Here is a 22,295-nt window from a genome sequence, read left to right on the forward strand (position 1 = left end):
GGTTTCAATAGTTCTTTCCCAACTCTTTCACTGGTTTCAATAGTTCCTTACCAACTCTTTCACTGGTTTCAATAGTCCTTACCAACTCTTTCACTGGTTTCAATAGTTCCTTACCAACTCTTTCACTGGTTTCAATAGTTCCTTACCAACTCTTTCACTGGTTTCAATAGTTCCTTACCAACTCTTTCATTGGTTTCAATAGTTCCTTACCAACTCTTTCATTGGTTTCAATAGTTCCTTACCAACTCTTTAATTGGGGTTTCAATAGCTGTTTAGTAAAGGCCTTTGCGGCCTGTGTGATTATAGCCATCTTATGCCATGAAGTCCCAGACAATAATCCCCAGTTCAGTGTAACAGGGTCTAGGTCTGCTGATTCAGTGAGACAGGGTCTTGGTCTGCTGATTCAGTGAGACAGGGTCTTGGTCTGCTGATTCAGTGAGACAGGGTCTAGGCCTGCTGATTCAGTGAGACAGGGTCTTGGTCTGCTGATTCAGTGAGACAGGGTCTTGGTCTGCTGATTCAGTGAGACAGGGTCTAGGTCTGCTGGTTCAGTGAGACAGGGTCTAGGTCTGCTGGTTCAGTGAGACAGGGTCTAGGTCTGCTGGTTCAGTGAGACAGGGTCTTGGTCTGCTGATTCAGTGAGACAGGGTCTTGGTCTGCTGATTCAGTGAGACAGGGTCTTGGTCTGCTGATTCAGTGAGACAGGGTCTAGGTCTGCTGATTCAGTGAGACAGTGTCTAGGTCTGCTGATTCAGTGAGACAGGGTCGAGGTCTGCTGATTCAGTGAGACAGGGTCTTAGGCTCCAGAAAAGTTCTAGCAGTGTCAGAATGTTTTAGCCTTTATCGTGTAGCGTGGCTGGTCTTATGAGCCGATCCCGGTGACTAACCAATAAGAACACGGCCGTCCTTGAGTATGCACACAATAATACGACTATTGTGAATAGTCGGATTAATATTAATAGTTTGATTTAAACGTACACATGCTTTGCAAAAAATATATATATTTTCCGTAATAATCTTATAATAATAATAAATAATAATATATGCCATTTAGCAGACGCTTTTATCCAAAGCGACTTACAGTCATGTGTGCATACATTCTACGTATGGGTGGTCCCGGGGATCGAACCCACTACCCTGGCGTTACAAGCGCCATGCTCTACCAACTGAGCTACAGAAGGACCACACCATCTTGATTACATGACATCTAAAATCAGGCTAAATGATTGGACTTTGATAAATGCACAAAATCCTCAATCAAAATAAAAGTTTTACCATAGCGACCATGTAATCTTTGGGGAGTACAGACATCAACATTTTCTACGTGAAAACTATTTCTAAGATGCATACTTTCAGTTTTTTCCAAACTCTATTCCCTCTTTAGACACCCTCAGATCAAACAGCTACAGTCGATGTAGCAGCTCAGATCAAACCTCTACAGTCGATGTAGCGGCTCAGATCAAACCTCTACAGTCGATGTAGCGGCTCAGATCAAACCTCTACAGTCGATGTAGCGGCTCAGATCAAACCTCTACAGTCAATGTAGCAGCTCAGATCAGACCTCTACAGTCAATGTAGCAGCTCAGATCAAACCTCTACAGTCAATGTTCCCTACGTCAGCTCAGATCAAACCTCTACAGTCGATGTAGCAGCTCAGATCAAACCTCTACAGTCAAGGTAGCAGCTCAGATCAAACCTCTACAGTCAAGGTAGCAGCTCAGATCAAACCTCTACAGTCGATGTAGCAGCTCAGATCAACCTCTACAGTCGATGTAGCAGCTCAGATCAAACCTCTACAGTCAATGTAGCAGCTCAGATCAAACCTCTACAGTCGATGTAGCAGCTCAGATCAGACCTCTACAGTCGATGTAGCAGCTCAGATCAGACCTCTACAGTCGATGTAGCAGCTCAGATCAGACCTCTACAGTCGATGTATCAGCTCAGATCAAACCTCTACAGTCGATGTAGCAGCTCAGATCAAACCTCTACAGTCGATGTAGCAGCTCAGATCAAACCTCTACAGTCGATGTAGCAGCTCAGATCAAACCTCTACAGTCGATGTAGCAGCTCAGATCAAACCTCTACAGTCGATGGTCCCTAGCAGCTCAGATCAGACCTCTACAGTCGATGTAGCAGCTCAGATCAAACCTCTACAGTCAATGTAGCAGCTCAGATCAAACCTCTACAGTCAATGTAGCAGCTCAGATCAAACCTCTACAGTCAATGTAGCAGCTCAGATCAAACCTCTACAGTCGATGTAGCAGCTCAGATCGAACCTCTACAGTCAATGTAGCAGCTCAGATCAAACCTCTACAGTCAATGTAGCAGCTCAGATCAAACCTCTACAGTCGATGTAGCAGCTCAGATCAAACCTCTACAGTCGATGTAGCGGCTCAGATCAAACCTCTACAGTCGATGTAGCGGCTCAGATCAAACCTCTACAGTCGATGTAGCAGCTCAGATCAAACCTCTACAGTCAATGTAGCGGCTCAGATCAAACCTCTACAGTCAATGTAGCAGCTCAGATCAAACCTCTACAGTCAATGTAGCAGCTCAGATCAAACCTCTACAGTCGATGTAGCAGCTCAGATCAAACCTCTACAGTCAATGTAGCAGCTCAGATCAGACCTCTACAGTCGATGGTCCCTACGTCAGCTCAGATCAGACCTCTACAGTCGATGTAGCAGCTCAGATCAAACCTCTACAGTCAATGTAGCAGCTCAGATCAAACCTCTACAGTCGATGTAGCAGCTCAGATCAAACCTCTACAGTCGATGTAGCAGCTCAGATCAGACCTCTACAGTCGATGTAGCAGCTCAGATCAGACCTCTACAGTCGATGGTCCCTACGTCAGCTCAGATCAGACCTCTACAGTCGATGTAGCAGCTCAGATCAAACCTCTACAGTCAATGTAGCAGCTCAGATCAAACCTCTACAGTCGATGTAGCAGCTCAGATCAAACCTCTACAGTCAATGTAGCAGCTCAGATCAAACCTCTACAGTCAATGTAGCAGCTCAGATCAAACCTCTACAGTCAATGTAGCAGCTCAGATCAGACCTCTACAGTCGATGGTCCCTACGTCAGCTCAGATCAGACCTCTACAGTCGATGTAGCCTACGTCAACTGACGTAGCCTCGCAAGCCAATCGTAGAATGCGACGACGAAACTGAAGCAAATCGTACAACCTGGCAAGGTTGATATCAATATTTTAAATGTGGTAACATCGCACAGTGTGACGTGATAATTGTAACAGATTAGTCGGCTAAGGCCTTAAATGCCTGATTCAGAGTTGAGATAAACGTGTGCTACCCAGCCCTTCACTAGCCTTATCGATGTTGATGTGTGCCAACTGTGTAGAGATGATGGTTCCCATAGACTCTTACCTGTGCATGAATCAGAGCGTCGTTGAACAGGATAAACCAGTTAACAGAGAACCTCCCGGCGTTCTGGAGGGTCAGGCTCTTGTTGCTACTCTCATACACCAGCCTGCGCTGGGGATTACGGAGGACATCCTGGGAGCAGAGCAGAGTACTGCTGTATTTAGAGAGTCACTTATTCTCTACACAGCAGCCTGGGGCTTCTGAAGGAAATCCTGCAGACTAGCAGAGTTGACCTAACACAGTATAAACACATCTGAGACCAGGCTAACGGTATTAGATCTATAGACAGGATAACTAGTGGGATCTACAGACAGGATAACTAGTGAGATCTACAGACAGGATAACTAGTGAGATCTAGACAGGATAACTAGTGGGATCTACAGACAGGATAACTAGTGGGATCTAGACAGGATAACTAGTGAGATCTACAGACAGGATAACTAGTGAGATCTAGACAGGATAACTAGTGGGATCTACAGACAGGATAACTAGTGAGATCTAGACAGGATAACTAGTGGGATCTACAGACAGGATAACTAGTGGGATCTACAGACAGGATAACTGGTGAGATCTAGACAGGATAACTAGTGAGATCTACAGACAGGATAACTAGTGAGATCTATAGACAGGATAACTAGTGAGATCTACAGACAGGATAACTAGTGAGATCTACAGACAGGATAACTAGTGGGATCTACAGACAGGATAACTAGTGGGATCTACAGACAGGATAACTAGTGAGATCTATAGACAGGATAACTAGTGAGATCTACAGACAGGATAACTAGTGAGATCTACAGACAGGATAACTAGTGGGATCTACAGACAGGATAACTAGTGAGATCTACAGACAGGATAACTAGTGAGATCTATAGACAGGATAACTAGTGAGATCTACAGACAGGATAACTAGTGAGATCTACAGACAGGATAACTAGTGGGATCTACAGACAGGATAACTAGTGAGATCTACAGACAGGATAACTAGTGAGATCTACAGACAGGATAACTAGTGGGATCTACAGACAGGATAACTAGTGGGATCTACAGACAGGATAACTAGTGGGATCTACAGACAGGATAACTAGTGAGATCTAGACAGGATAACTAGTGGATCTATAGACAGGATAACTAGTGGGATCTACAGACAGGATAACTAGTGGGATCTATAGACAGGATAACTAGTGAGATCTAGACAGGATAACTAGTGGGATCTACAGACAGGATAACTAGTGGGATCTAGACAGGATAACTAGTGGGATCTATAGACAGGATAACTAGTGAGATCTAGACAGGATAACTAGTGGGATCTACAGACAGGATAACTAGTGGGATCTACAGACAGGATAACTAGTGGGATCTACAGACAGGATAACTAGTGGGATCTACAGACAGGATAACTAGTGGGATCTACAGACAGGATAACTAGTGGGATCTACAGACAGGATAACTAGTGGGATCTACAGACAGGATAACTAGTGGGATCTACAGACAGGATAACTAGTGGGATCTACAGACAGGATAACTAGTGGGATCTACAGACAGGATAACTAGTGAGATCTATAGACAGGATAACTAGTGGGATCTATAGACAGGATAACTAGTGGGATCTATAGACAGGATAACTAGTGAGATCTAGACAGGATAACTAGTGGGATCTATAGACAGGATAACTAGTGGGATCTACAGACAGGATAACTAGTGAGATCTAGACAGGATAACTAGTGGGATCTATAGACAGGATAACTAGTGGGATCTATAGACAGGATAACTAGTGGGATCTAGACAGGATAACTAGTGAGATCTACAGACAGGATAACTAGTGGGATCTACAGACAGGATAACTAGTGGGATCTAGACAGGATAACTAGTGGGATCTTCAGACAGGATAACTGGTGAGATCTACAGACAGGATAACTAGTGGGATCTATAGACAGGATAACTAGTGGGATCTATAGACAGGATAACTAGTGAGATCTACAGACAGGATAACTAGTGGGATCTACAGACAGGATAACTAGTGGGATCTATAGACAGGATAACTAGTGAGATCTACAGACAGGATAACTAGTGGGATCTATAGACAGGATAACTAGTGAGATCTAGACAGGATAACTAGTGGGATCTACAGACAGGATAACTAGTGAGATCTACAGACAGGATAACTAGTGAGATCTATAGACAGGATAACTAGTGGGATCTATAGACAGGATAACTAGTGAGATCTAGACAGGATAACTAGTGGGATCTACAGACAGGATAACTAGTGGGATCTATAGACAGGATAACTAGTGAGATCTATAGACAGGATAACTAGTGGGATCTACAGACAGGATAACTAGTGGGATCTATAGACAGGATAACTAGTGGGATCTACAGACAGGATAACTAGTGGGATCTATAGACAGGATAACTAGTGGGATCTACAGACAGGATAACTAGTGAGATCTAGACAGGATAACTAGTGAGATCTACAGACAGGATAACTAGTGGGATCTACAGACAGGATAACTAGTGGGATCTACAGACAGGATAACTAGTGAGATCTATAGACAGGATAACTAGTGAGATCTACAGACAGGATAACTAGTGAGATCTACAGACAGGATAACTAGTGAGATCTACAGACAGGATAACTGGTGAGATCTATAGACAGGATAACTAGTGGGATCTATAGACAGGATAACTAGTGGGATCTACAGACAGGATAACTAGTGGGATCTACAGACAGGATAACTAGTGGGATCTACAGACAGGATAAATAGTGAGATCTAGACAGGATAACTGGTGAGATCTAGACAGGATAACTAGTGGGATCTAGACAGGATAACTGGTGAGATCTAGACAGGATAACTGGTGAGATCTAGACAGGATAACTGGTGAGATCTATAGACAGGATAACTAGTGAGATCTACAGACAGGATAACTAGTGGGATCTACAGACAGGATAACTAGTGGGATCTATAGACAGGATAACTAGTGGGATCTATAGACAGGATAACTAGTGGGATCTACAGACAGGATAACTAGTGGGATCTAGACAGGATAACTAATGAGATCTACAGACAGGATAACTAGTGAGATCTACAGACAGGATAACTAGTGGGATCTATAGACAGGATAACTAGTGAGATCTACAGACAGGATAACTAGTGGGATCTAGACAGGATAACTAGTGGGATCTATAGACAGGATAACTAGTGGGATCTATAGACAGGATAACTAGTGGGATCTATAGACAGGATAACTAGTGAGATCTAGACAGGATAACTAGTGAGATCTAGACAGGATAACTAGTGGGATCTACAGACAGGATAACTAGTGAGATCTACAGACAGGATAACTAGTGGGATCTACAGACAGGATAACTAGTGGGATCTACAGACAGGATAAGTAGTGAGATCTAGACAGGATAACTAGTGGGATCTACAGACAGGATAACTAGTGGGATCTACAGACAGGATAACTAGTGAGATCTATAGTAGACAGGATAACTAGTGGGATCTATAGACAGGATAACTAGTGGGATCTAGACAGGATAACTAGTGAGATCTACAGACAGGATAACTAGTGGGATCTACAGACAGGATAACTAGTGGGATCTACAGACAGGATAACTAGTGAGATCTAGACAGGATAACTAGTGAGATCTAGACAGGATAACTGGTGAGATCTAGACAGGATAACTAGTGGGATCTACAGACAGGATAACTAGTGAGATCTAGACAGGATAACTGGTGAGATCTAGACAGGATAACTGGTGAGATCTAGACAGGATAACTAGTGGGATCTACAGACAGGATAAATAGTGAGATCTAGACAGGATAACTGGTGAGATCTAGACAGGATAACTAGTGAGATCTAGACAGGATAACTAGTGAGATCTAGACAGGATAACTAGTGAGATCTACAGACAGGATAACTAGTGGGATCTAGACAGGATAACTAGTGGGATCTACAGACAGGATAACTAGTGAGATCTACAGACAGGATAACTAGTGAGATCTAGACAGGATAACTAGTGGGATCTACAGACAGGATAACTAGTGAGATCTAGACAGGATAACTAGTGAGATCTAGACAGGATAACTAGTGAGATCTACAGACAGGATAACTAGTGAGATCTAGACAGGATAACTAGTGAGATCTAGACAGGATAACTAGTGGGATCTACAGACAGGATAACTAGTGAGATCTAGACAGGATAACTAGTGAGATCTAGACAGGATAACTAGTGAGATCTATAGACAGGATAACTAGTGAGATCTACAGACAGGATAACTAGTGGGATCTATAGACAGGATAACTAGTGAGATCTACAGACAGGATAACTAGTGGGATCTACAGACAGGATAACTAGTGGGATCTACAGACAGGATAACTAGTGGGATCTACAGACAGGATAACTAGTGGGATCTACAGACAGGATAACTAGTGAGATCTACAGACAGGATAACTAGTGAGATCTACAGACAGGATAACTAGTGGGATCTATAGACAGGATAACTAGTGGGATCTACAGACAGGATAACTAGTGGGATCTATAGACAGGATAACTAGTGAGATCTACAGACAGGATAACTAGTGGGATCTATAGACAGGATAACTAGTGGGATCTACAGACAGGATAACTAGTGGGATCTACAGACAGGATAACTAGTGGGATCTACAGACAGGATAACTAGTGGGATCTACAGACAGGATAACTAGTGAGATCTACAGACAGGATAACTAGTGAGATCTACAGACAGGATAACTAGTGGGATCTATAGACAGGATAACTAGTGGGATCTATAGACAGGATAACTAGTGGGATCTACAGACAGGATAACTAGTGGGATCTATAGACAGGATAACTAGTGAGATCTACAGACAGGATAACTAGTGGGATCTATAGACAGGATAACTAGTGGGATCTACAGACAGGATAACTAGTGGGATCTACAGACAGGATAACTAGTGGGATCTACAGACAGGATAACTAGTGAGATCTACAGACAGGATAACTAGTGAGATCTATAGTAGACAGGATAACTAGTGGATCTACAGACAGGATAACTAGTGAGATCTATAGTAGACAGGATAACTAGTGGGATCTAGACAGGATAACTAGTGAGATCTACAGACAGGATAACTAGTGGGATCTATAGACAGGATAACTAGTGGGATCTACAGACAGGATAACTAGTGGGATCTAGACAGGATAACTAGTGGGATCTATAGACAGGATAACTAGTGGGATCTATAGACAGGATAACTAGTGGGATCTACAGACAGGATAACTAGTGGGATCTACAGACAGGATAACTAGTGAGATCTATAGACAGGATAACTAGTGGGATCTACAGACAGGATAACTAGTGGGATCTACAGACAGGATAACTAGTGGGATCTACAGACAGGATAACTAGTGGGATCTACAGACAGGATAACTAGTGGGATCTACAGACAGGATAACTAGTGGGATCTAGACAGGATAACTAGTGGGATCTAGACAGGATAACTAGTGGGATCTACAGACAGGATAACTAGTGGGATCTACAGACAGGATAACTAGTGGGATCTAGACAGGATAACTAGTGGGATCTACAGACAGGATAACTAGTGGGATCTACAGACAGGATAACTAGTGAGATCTAGACAGGATAACTAGTGGGATCTACAGACAGGATAACTAGTGAGATCTACAGACAGGATAACTAGTGAGATCTACAGACAGGATAACTAGTGAGATCTACAGACAGGATAACTAGTGAGATCTAGACAGGATAACTAGTGGGATCTACAGACAGGATAACTAGTGGGATCTACAGACAGGATAACTAGTGAGATCTAGACAGGATAACTAGTGGGATCTAGACAGGATAACTAGTGGGATCTAGACAGGATAACTAGTGAGATCTACAGACAGGATAACTGGTGAGATCTACAGACAGGATAACTAGTGAGATCTACAGACAGGATAACTAGTGAGATCTAGACAGGATAACTAGTGAGATCTACAGACAGGATAACTAGTGGGATCTACAGACAGGATAACTAGTGAGATCTACAGACAGGATAACTAGTGGGATCTAGACAGGATAACTAGTGAGATCTATAGACAGGATAACTAGTGGGATCTACAGACAGGATAACTAGTGAGATCTACAGACAGGATAACTAGTGGGATCTACAGACAGGATAACTAGTGGGATCTACAGACAGGATAACTAGTGGGATCTACAGACAGGATAACTAGTGAGATCTACAGACAGGATAACTAGTGGGATCTATAGACAGGATAACTAGTGAGATCTACAGACAGGATAACTAGTGAGATCTACAGACAGGATAACTAGTGGGATCTAGACAGGATAACTAGTGAGATCTACAGACAGGATAACTAGTGGGATCTATAGACAGGATAACTAGTGAGATCTACAGACAGGATAACTAGTGAGATCTACAGACAGGATAACTAGTGGGATCTATAGACAGGATAACTAGTGAGATCTACAGACAGGATAACTGGTGAGATCTACAGACAGGATAACTAGTGAGATCTACAGACAGGATAACTAGTGAGATCTAGACAGGATAACTAGTGGGATCTACAGACAGGATAACTAGTGGGATCTACAGACAGGATAACTAGTGAGATCTACAGACAGGATAACTAGTGAGATCTACAGACAGGATAACTAGTGGGATCTAGACAGGATAACTAGTGAGATCTACAGACAGGATAACTAGTGAGATCTAGACAGGATAACTAGTGGGATCTATAGACAGGATAACTAGTGGGATCTACAGACAGGATAACTAGTGAGATCTAGACAGGATAACTAGTGAGATCTACAGACAGGATAACTAGTGGGATCTACAGACAGGATAACTAGTGAGATCTACAGACAGGATAACTAGTGAGATCTATAGACAGGATAACTAGTGAGATCTACAGACAGGATAACTAGTGAGATCTACAGACAGGATAACTAGTGAGATCTACAGACAGGATAACTGGTGAGATCTAGACAGGATAACTAGTGGGATCTACAGACAGGATAACTAGTGAGATCTAGACAGGATAACTGGTGAGATCTAGACAGGATAACTAGTGGGATCTAGACAGGATAACTAGTGAGATCTACAGACAGGATAACTAGTGGGATCTAGACAGGATAACTAGTGAGATCTACAGACAGGATAACTAGTGGGATCTACAGACAGGATAACTAGTGGGATCTACAGACAGGATAACTAGTGGGATCTACAGACAGGATAACTAGTGGGATCTACAGACAGGATAACTAGTGAGATCTACAGACAGGATAACTAGTGAGATCTACAGACAGGATAACTAGTGGGATCTATAGACAGGATAACTAGTGAGATCTACAGACAGGATAACTAGTGGGATCTACAGACAGGATAACTAGTGGGATCTACAGACAGGATAACTAGTGGGATCTATAGACAGGATAACTAGTGGGATCTACAGACAGGATAACTAGTGGGATCTACAGACAGGATAACTAGTGGGATCTACAGACAGGATAACTAGTGGGATCTACAGACAGGATAACTAGTGAGATCTACAGACAGGATAACTAGTGGGATCTACAGACAGGATAACTAGTGGGATCTACAGACAGGATAACTAGTGGGATCTACAGACAGGATAACTAGTGAGATCTACAGACAGGATAACTAGTGGGATCTACAGACAGGATAACTAGTGGGATCTATAGACAGGATAACTAGTGAGATCTACAGACAGGATAACTAGTGGGATCTACAGACAGGATAACTAGTGGGATCTACAGACAGGATAACTAGTGGGATCTATAGACAGGATAACTAGTGAGATCTACAGACAGGATAACTAGTGGGATCTACAGACAGGATAACTAGTGGGATCTACAGACAGGATAACTAGTGAGATCTACAGACAGGATAACTAGTGGGATCTACAGACAGGATAACTAGTGGGATCTAGACAGGATAACTAGTGGGATCTACAGACAGGATAACTAGTGGGATCTACAGACAGGATAACTAGTGGGATCTACAGACAGGATAACTAGTGGGATCTATAGACAGGATAACTAGTGAGATCTATAGTAGACAGGATAACTAGTGGGATCTAGACAGGATAACTAGTGAGATCTACAGACAGGATAACTAGTGGGATCTAGACAGGATAACTAGTGAGATCTACAGACAGGATAACTAGTGAGATCTAGACAGGATAACTAGTGAGATCTACAGACAGGATAACTAGTGGGATCTACAGACAGGATAACTAGTGAGATCTACAGACAGGATAACTAGTGGGATCTAGACAGGATAACTAGTGAGATCTACAGACAGGATAACTAGTGGGATCTATAGTAGACAGGATAACTAGTGGGATCTATAGTAGACAGGATAACTAGTGGGATCTATAGTAGACAGGATAACTAGTGAGATCTACAGACAGGATAACTAGTGGGATCTACAGACAGGATAACTAGTGGGATCTATAGTAGACAGGATAACTAGTGGGATCTAGACAGGATAACTAGTGGGATCTACAGACAGGATAACTAGTGGGATCTACAGACAGGATAACTAGTGGGATCTATAGTAGACAGGATAACTAGTGGGATCTATAGACAGGATAACTAGTGGGATCTACAGACAGGATAACTAGTGGGATCTACAGACAGGATAACTAGTGGGATCTATAGTAGACAGGATAACTAGTGGGATCTAGACAGGATAACTAGTGAGATCTAGACAGGATAACTAGTGGGATCTACAGACAGGATAACTAGTGAGATCTAGACAGGATAACTAGTGAGATCTACAGACAGGATAACTAGTGGGATCTACAGACAGGATAACTAGTGGGATCTACAGACAGGATAACTAGTGGGATCTACAGACAGGATAACTAGTGGGATCTACAGACAGGATAACTAGTGGGATCTACAGACAGGATAACTAGTGAGATCTAGACAGGATAACTAGTGAGATCTAGACAGGATAACTAGTGGGATCTACAGACAGGATAACTAGTGGGATCTACAGACAGGATAACTAGTGAGATCTAGACAGGATAACTAGTGGGATCTACAGACAGGATAACTAGTGAGATCTACAGACAGGATAACTAGTGGGATCTATAGACAGGATAACTAGTGAGATCTACAGACAGGATAACTAGTGGGATCTACAGACAGGATAACTAGTGGGATCTACAGACAGGATAACTAGTGGGATCTATAGACAGGATAACTAGTGGGATCTACAGACAGGATAACTAGTGAGATCTACAGACAGGATAACTAGTGGGATCTACAGACAGGATAACTAGTGAGATCTACAGACAGGATAACTAGTGGGATCTATAGACAGGATAACTAGTGGGATCTACAGACAGGATAACTAGTGAGATCTACAGACAGGATAACTAGTGGGATCTACAGACAGGATAACTAGTGGGATCTATAGACAGGATAACTAGTGAGATCTACAGACAGGATAACTAGTGGGATCTACAGACAGGATAACTAGTGAGATCTACAGACAGGATAACTAGTGAGATCTAGACAGGATAACTAGTGGGATCTATAGACAGGATAACTAGTGGGATCTACAGACAGGATAACTAGTGGGATCTACAGACAGGATAACTAGTGGGATCTAGACAGGATAACTAGTGAGATCTACAGACAGGATAACTAGTGAGATCTAGACAGGATAACTAGTGGGATCTATAGACAGGATAACTAGTGGGATCTACAGACAGGATAACTAGTGGGATCTATAGACAGGATAACTAGTGAGATCTATAGACAGGATAACTAGTGAGATCTACAGACAGGATAACTAGTGGGATCTACAGACAGGATAACTAGTGGGATCTACAGACAGGATAACTAGTGAGATCTACAGACAGGATAACTAGTGAGATCTACAGACAGGATAACTAGTGGGATCTATAGACAGGATAACTAGTGAGATCTATAGACAGGATAACTAGTGAGATCTACAGACAGGATAACTAGTGAGATCTACAGACAGGATAACTAGTGAGATCTAGACAGGATAACTAGTGGGATCTACAGACAGGATAACTAGTGGGATCTAGACAGGATAACTAGTGAGATCTACAGACAGGATAACTAGTGAGATCTAGACAGGATAACTAGTGGGATCTATAGACAGGATAACTAGTGGGATCTACAGACAGGATAACTAGTGGGATCTACAGACAGGATAACTAGTGGGATCTACAGACAGGATAACTAGTGGGATCTACAGACAGGATAACTAGTGGGATCTAGACAGGATAACTAGTGAGATCTACAGACAGGATAACTAGTGAGATCTAGACAGGATAACTAGTGGGATCTATAGACAGGATAACTAGTGGGATCTACAGACAGGATAACTAGTGGGATCTACAGACAGGATAACTAGTGGGATCTACAGACAGGATAAGTAGTGGGATCTACAGACAGGATAAGTAGTAGGATCTAGACAGGATAACTAGTGAGATCTACAGACAGGATAACTAGTGGGATCTACAGACAGGATAACTAGTGGGATCTACAGACAGGATAACTAGTGGGATCTACAGACAGGATAACTAGTGAGATCTATAGACAGGATAACTAGTGGGATCTACAGACAGGATAACTAGTGGGATCTACAGACAGGATAACTAGTGGGATCTACAGACAGGATAACTAGTGGGATCTACAGACAGGATAACTAGTGAGATCTACAGACAGGATAACTAGTGAGATATCTAGACAGGATAACTAGTGAGATCTACAGACAGGATAACTAGTGGGATCTATAGACAGGATAACTGGTGAGATCTAGACAGGATAACTAGTGGGATCTATAGACAGGATAACTAGTGAGATCTAGACAGGATAACTGGTTAGATCTAGACAGGATAACTAGTGGGATCTACAGACAGGATAACTAGTGGGATATCTACAGACAGGATAACTAGTGGGATCTACAAACAGGATAACTAGTGGGATCTACAGACAGGATAACTAGTGGGATCTATAGACAGGATAACTAGTGGATCTACAGACAGGATAACTAGTGAGATATCTAGACAGGATAACTAGTGAGATCTACAGACAGGATAACTAGTGAGATCTACAGACAGGATAACTAGTGGGATCTACAGACAGGATAACTAGTGAGATATCTAGACAGGATAACTAGTGAGATCTACAGACAGGATAACTAGTGGGATCTACAGACAGGATAACTAGTGGGATCTATAGACAGGATAACTGGTGAGATCTAGACAGGATAACTAGTGGGATCTACAGACAGGATAACTAGTGAGATCTACAGACAGGATAACTAGTGGGATCTACAAACAGGATAACTAGTGGGATCTATAGACAGGATAACTAGTGGGATCTATAGACAGGATAACTAGTGAGATCTACAGACAGGATAACTAGTGGGATCTACAGACAGGATAACTAGTGGGATCTACAGACAGGATAACTAGTGGGATCTACAGACAGGATAACTAGTGAGATATCTAGACAGGATAACTAGTGAGATCTACAGACAGGATAACTAGTGAGATCTACAGACAGGATAACTAGTGAGATATCTAGACAGGATAACTAGTGAGATCTACAGACAGGATAACTAGTGAGATCTACAGACAGGATAACTAGTGGGATCTAGACAGGATAACTAGTGAGATCTAGACAGGATAACTAGTGGATCTACAGACAGGATAACTAGTGAGATCTAGACAGGATAACTAGTGGGATCTACAGACAGGATAACTGGTAGATCTACAGACAGGATAACTAGTGGATCTATAGACAGGATAACTAGTGGGATCTACAGACAGGATAACTAGTGGGATCTACAGACAGGATAACTAGTGAGATCTACAGACAGGATAACTAGTGGGATCTACAGACAGGATAACTAGTGAGATATCTACAGACAGGATAACTAGTGGGATCTACAGACAGGATAACTAGTGGATCTACAGACAGGATAACTGGTGAGATCTAGACAGGATAACTAGTGGGATCTACAGACAGGATAACTAGTGGGATCTACAGACAGGATAACTAGTGGGATCTACAGACAGGATAACTAGTGGGATCTATAGACAGGATAACTAGTGGGATCTATAGACAGGATAACTAGTGGGATCTACAGACAGGATAACTAGTGGGATCTACAGACAGGATAACTAGTGGGATCTACAGACAGGATAACTAGTGAGATCTACAGACAGGATAACTAGTGAGATCTACAGACAGGATAACTAGTGAGATCTATAGACAGGATAACTAGTGGATCTACAGACAGGATAACTAGTGGGATCTACAGACAGGATAACTAGTGAGATCTACAGACAGGATAACTAGTGAGATCTAGACAGGATAACTAGTGGGATCTACAGACAGGATAACTAGTGGGATCTATAGACAGGATAACTAGTGGGATCTAGACAGGATAACTGGTGGGATCTAGACAGGATAACTGGTGAGATCTAGACAGGATAACTAGTGGGATCTAGACAGGATAACTAGTGGGATCTAGACAGGATAACTAGTGAGATCTACAGACAGGATAACTAGTGGGATCTACAGACAGGATAACTAGTGAGATCTACAGACAGGATAACTAGTGGGATCTACAGACAGGATAACTAGTGGGATCTACAGACAGGATAACTAGTGGGATCTACAGACAGGATAACTAGTGGGATCTACAGACAGGATAACTAGTGGGATCTACAGACAGGATAACTAGTGGGATCTATAGACAGGATAACTAGTGGGATCTACAGACAGGATAACTAGTGGGATCTACAGACAGGATAACTAGTGGGATCTAGACAGGATAACTAGTGAGATCTACAGACAGGATAACTAGTGAGATCTACAGACAGGATAACTAGTGAGATCTACAGACAGGATAACTAGTGGGATCTACAGACAGGATAACTAGTGAGATCTACAGACAGGATAACTAGTGGGATCTACAGACAGGATAACTAGTGAGATCTAGACAGGATAACTAGTGGGATCTACAGACAGGATAACTAGTGAGATCTACAGACAGGATAACTAGTGGGATCTACAGACAGGATAACTAGTGGGATCTACAGACAGGATAACTAGTGGGATCTACAGACAGGATAACTAGTGGGATCTACAGACAGGATAACTAGTGGGATCTACAGACAGGATAACTAGTGAGATCTACAGACAGGATAACTAGTGAGATCTAGACAGGATAACTAGTGGGATCTACAGACAGGATAACTAGTGGGATCTACAGACAGGATAACTAGTGAGATCTAGACAGGATAACTAGTGAGATCTACAGACAGGATAACTAGTGGGATCTACAGACAGGATAACTAGTGGGATCTACAGACAGGATAACTAGTGGGATCTACAGACAGGATAACTAGTGGGATCTACAGACAGGATAACTAGTGGGATCTATAGACAGGATAACTAGTGGGATCTACAGACAGGATAACTAGTGGGATCTATAGACAGGATAACTAGTGGGATCTACAGACAGGATAACTAGTGGGATCTATAGACAGGATAACTAGTGAGATCTACAGACAGGATAACTAGTGGATCTACAGACAGGATAACTAGTGAGATCTACAGACAGGATAACTAGTGAGATCTACAGACAGGATAACTAGTGGGATCTACAGACAGGATAACTAGTGGGATCTACAGACAGGATAACTAGTGGGATCTACAGACAGGATAACTAGTGGATCTACAGACAGGATAACTAGTGGGATCTACAGACAGGATAACTAGTGGATCTACAGACAGGATAACTAGTGAGATCTACAGACAGGATAACTAGTGGGATCTAGACAGGATAACTAGTGGGATCTACAGACAGGATAACTAGTGGGATCTACAGACAGGATAACTAGTGAGATCTACAGACAGGATAACTAGTGGATCTATAGACAGGATAACTAGTGGATCTATAGACAGGATAACTAGTGAGATCTACAGACAGGATAACTAGTGGGATCTACAGACAGGATAACTAGTGGGATCTACAGACAGGATAACTAGTGGATCTACAGACAGGATAACTAGTGGGATCTACAGACAGGATAACTAGTGGATCTACAGACAGGATAACTAGTGGATCTACAGACAGGATAACTAGTGAGATCTACAGACAGGATAACTAGTGGATCTACAGACAGGATAACTAGTGAGATCTACAGACAGGATAACTAGTGAGATCTACAGACAGGATAACTAGTGGGATCTACAGACAGGATAACTAGTGGGATCTAGACAGGATAACTAGTGGGATCTACAGACAGGATAACTAGTGAGATCTACAGACAGGATAACTAGTGGGATCTACAGACAGGATAACTAGTGGGATCTACAGACAGGATAACTAGTGAGATCTACAGACAGGATAACTAGTGGGATCTATAGACAGGATAACTAGTGGGATCTACAGACAGGATAACTAGTGGGATCTAGACAGGATAACTAGTGGATCTAGAGACAGGATAACTAGTGGGATCTACAGACAGGATAACTAGTGAGATCTACAGACAGGATAACTAGTGGATCTATAGACAGGATAACTAGTGAGATCTACAGACAGGATAACTAGTGGGATCTACAGACAGGATAACTAGTGGATCTACAGACAGGATAACTAGTGGGATCTACAGACAGGATAACTAGTGGGATCTACAGACAGGATAACTAGTGGATCTACAGACAGGATAACTAGTGGATCTACAGACAGGATAACTAGTGGGATCTACAGACAGGATAAGTAGTGGGATCTACAGACAGGATAACTAGTGAGATCTACAGACAGGATAACTAGTGAGATCTACAGACAGGATAACTAGTGGGATCTAGACAGGATAACTAGTGGGATCTAGACAGGATAACTAGTGAGATCTACAGACAGGATAACTAGTGGATCTACAGACAGGATAGCCTAGTGGATCTACAGACAGGATAACTAGTGGGATCTAGACAGGATAACTAGTGGGATCTAGACAGGATAACTAGTGAGATCTACAGACAGGATAACTAGTGGGATCTACAGACAGGATAACTAGTGGGATCTATAGACAGGATAACTAGTGGGATCTAGACAGGATAACTAGTGGGATCTATAGACAGGATAACTAGTGGGATCTAGACAGGATAACTAGTGGATCTACAGACAGGATAACTAGTGGGATCTACAGACAGGATAACTAGTGGATCTACAGACAGGATAACTAGTGGGATCTACAGACAGGATAACTAGTGGGATCTACAGACAGGATAACTAGTGGGATCTACAGACAGGATAACTAGTGAGATCTAGACAGGATAACTAGTGGGATCTATAGACAGGATAACTAGTGGGATCTACAGACAGGATAATTAGTGAGATCTACAGACAGGATAACTAGTGGGATCTATAGACAGGATAACTAGTGGGATCTACAGACAGGATAACTAGTGAGATCTACAGACAGGATAACTAGTGAGATCTACAGACAGGATAACTAGTGGGATCTATAGACAGGATAACTAGTGGGATCTACAGACAGGATAACTAGTGGGATCTACAGACAGGATAACTAGTGAGATCTACAGACAGGATAACTAGTGGGATCTAGACAGGATAACTAGTGAGATCTAGACAGGATAACTAGTGAGATCTAGACAGGATAACTAGTGGGATCTATAGACAGGATAACTAGTGGATCTACAGACAGGATAACTAGTGAGATCTAGACAGGATAACTAGTGAGATCTAGACAGGATAACTAGTGAGATCTAGACAGGATAACTAGTGGGATCTATAGACAGGATAACTAGTGAGATCTACAGACAGGATAACTAGTGAGATCTAGACAGGATAAATAGTGAGATCTAGACAGGATAACTGGTGAGATCTAGACAGGATAACTAGTGGGATCTAGACAGGATAACTAGTGAGATCTAGACAGGATAACTAGTGAGATCTAGACAGGATAACTAGTGAGATCTAGACAGGATAACTAGTGGGATCTAGACAGGATAACTAGTGAGATCTAGACAGGATAACTGGTGAGATCTAGACAGGATAACTAGTGAGATCTAGACAGGATAACTAGTGAGATCTAGACAGGATAACTGGTGAGATCTAGACAGGATAACTAGTGGGATCTAGACAGGATAACTAGTGAGATCTAGACAGGATAAATAGTGAGATCTAGACAGGATAACTAGTGAGATCTAGACAGGATAACTAGTGGGATCTAGACAGGATAACTAGTGAAATCTTCAGACAGGATAACTAGTGAAATCTTCAGACAGGATAACTGGTGCTAGAGATCGTTGGGGCGGCAGGTAGCCTAGTGGTTAGAGGAGGCAGGTAGCCTAGTGGTTAGAGGAGGCAGGTAGCCTAGTGGTTAGAGGAGGCAGGTAGCCTTGTGGTTAGAGGAGGCAGGTAGCCTAGTGGTTAGAGGAGGCAGGTAGCCTAGTGGTTAGAGGAGGCAGGTAGCCTAGTGGTTAGAGGAGGCAGGTAGCCTAGTGGTTAGAGGAGGCAGGTAGCCGAGTGGTTAGAGGAGGCAGGTAGCCTAGTGGTTAGAGGAGGGAGGTAGCCTAGTGGTTATAGGAGGTAGCCTAGTGGTTAGAGGAGGCAGGTAGCCTAGTGGTTAGAGGAGGCAGGTAGCCTAGTGGTTATAGGAGGTAGCCTAGTGGTTAGAGGAGGCAGGTAGCCTAGTGGTTAGAGGAGGCAGGTAGCCTAGTGGTTAGAGGAGGCAGGGTAGCCTAGTGGTTAGAGTGTAGAGGTGGCAGGTAGCCTAGTGGTTAGAGGCAGGTAGCCTAGTGGTTAGAGGCAGGTAGCCTAGTGGTTAGAGGAGGCAGGTAGCCTAGTGGTTAGAGGAGGCAGGTAGCCGAGTGGTTAGAGGAGGCAGGTAGCCTAGTGGTTAGAGGAGGCAGGTAGCCTAGTGGCTAGAGGAGGCAGGTAGCCTAGTGGCTAGAGGAGACAGGTAGCCGAGTGGTTAGAGGAGGCAGGTAGCCTAGTGGTTAGAGGAGGCAGGTAGCCTAGTGATTAGAGGAGGCAGGTAGCCTAGTGATTAGAGGAGGCAGGTAGCCTAGTGGTTAGAGGAGGCAGGTAGCCTAGTGGTTAGAGGAGGCAGGTAGCCTAGTGGTTAGAGGAGGCAGGTAGCCTAGTGGTTAGAGGAGGCAGGTAGCCTAGTGGTTAGAGGAGGCAGGTAGCCTAGTGGTTAGAGGAGGCAGGTAGCCTAGTGGTTAGAGGTGGCAGGTAGCCTAGTGGTTAGAGGAGGCAGGTAGCCTAGTGGTTAGAGGAGGGAGGTAGCCTAGTGATTAGAGGTGGCAGGTAGCCTAGTGGTTAGGGGAGCTGACAAGGTAAAAATCTGTCGTTCTGCCCCTGAACAAGGCAGTTAACCCACTGTTCCTAGGCCGTCATTGTAAATAAGAATCTGTTCTTAACTGACTTGCCTAGTTAAATAAAGGTTAAGTAATATATATATATATATATGTTTTTAATCGTTCAATATTTCGTGATATTTCACCAATAACATGTCTATGGTTCTATAGTCATTATCATTACGCCCAAGTCTCCTTGAACTGGAGATGGCTCAATATGTTTTCATGTTTAAAATGGACCCACAACAAGATGTCTATGGTTCTATAGTCATTATCATTACGCCCAAGTCTCCTTGAACTGGAGATGGCTCAATATGTTTTCATGTTTAAAATGGACCCACAACAAGATGTCTATGGTTCTGTAACATCAGTAACAGGACCACTCTACTCACAGTAGTTTTCCCAGAATATGTCCTCCAGAATTGGTTCGTCGCCTCTGCCTCCTTCCTCTTCCTCCCCAGGCTGAGAGACAGTGCCTCGTACTTGGAGCAGCCCTCCTGCAGCCTCTGGTATTCCACTGTACTCTGAGATTACCAGGAGAAAGGCTTTACGATTGATTGATTGATTGATTGAGCAGAGAAGAGCAGAGAAGAGCAGAGAAGAGCAGAGAAGAGAAGAGAAGAGAAGAGAAGAGAAGAGAAGAGAAGAGAAGAGAAGAGAAGAGAAGAGAAGATATAGTGACAACATTCCACAAAGACTTTAGAACCTGTTAGAAGTCCTGATAGATGGAAGGTACGTACCACATCGAAACAGGTGGCCAGTTTGAGCAGCAGCCTGGCGTACTCGTGGATGTGTTGCATAGGAGAGTAGAACAGCATCGCCAACAGGTCCAACAGAGGAACCTTGTCTTCAGTGGACTCTGACAGCTGACGCAAAACCTCAAACTTCTTCCCAAAACACTCCCTGGAGAGGACATCAAGGGGAGTTGTAATCAGGAATGTGAATGTACTATGAAGCCTATATAAACTCAGCTAAAAAAATAAAAAAAATAAACATCCTCTCACTGAGTTTATATTCAGCAAACTTAACATGTGTAAATATTTGTATGAACATAAGATTCAACAACTGAGACATAAACTGAACAAGTTCCACAGAAATTGAATAATGTGTCCCTGAACAAAGTGAGGGGGTCAAAATCAAAAGTAACAGTCAATGCAGCTGGTGGCCACACCAGATACGAAGTACTGCCGTGCATCTCCTCAAGGACTGCACCAGATTTGCCAGGTCTTGCTGTGAGATGTTAACCCACTCTTCCACCAAAGCACCTGCAATTTCCTGGACATTGTTTTGGGGGGGAATGGCCCAAACCCTAGATCAGTTCCTCCGATCACCAGGCGGTTCCTCCGATCACCAGGCGGTTCCTCCGATCACCAGGCGGTTCCTCCGATCACCAGGCGGTTCCTCCGATCACCAGTCTAGCGGTGATAGAGCTGCCAACGGAGCTAATGCAGTCACTCTACTACTGGAGTT

The 22,295-nt window shown here is 43.0% G+C and overlaps 1 protein-coding gene across 1 annotated transcript in view; it reads right to left on the reverse strand.

The window, feature by feature from the left end:
• als2a (alsin Rho guanine nucleotide exchange factor ALS2 a) overlaps nucleotides 1-22,295 on the reverse strand; it is a 139,721-nt gene that overhangs the window by 62,773 nt on the left and 54,653 nt on the right. Inside the window, exons 14-16 of the mRNA XM_052523270.1 lie at nucleotides 21,566-21,728; nucleotides 21,218-21,349; nucleotides 3,385-3,513 (exon numbers count right to left, since the gene is read on the reverse strand). Coding sequence (XP_052379230.1) covers nucleotides 3,385-3,513; nucleotides 21,218-21,349; nucleotides 21,566-21,728 — 424 coding nt within the window. The remainder of the gene's footprint in view (nucleotides 1-3,384; nucleotides 3,514-21,217; nucleotides 21,350-21,565; nucleotides 21,729-22,295) is intronic.

The sequence above is a fragment of the Oncorhynchus keta genome, chromosome 7, assembly GCF_023373465.1.
Source record: "Oncorhynchus keta strain PuntledgeMale-10-30-2019 chromosome 7, Oket_V2, whole genome shotgun sequence".
NCBI lineage: Eukaryota > Metazoa > Chordata > Actinopteri > Salmoniformes > Salmonidae > Oncorhynchus > Oncorhynchus keta.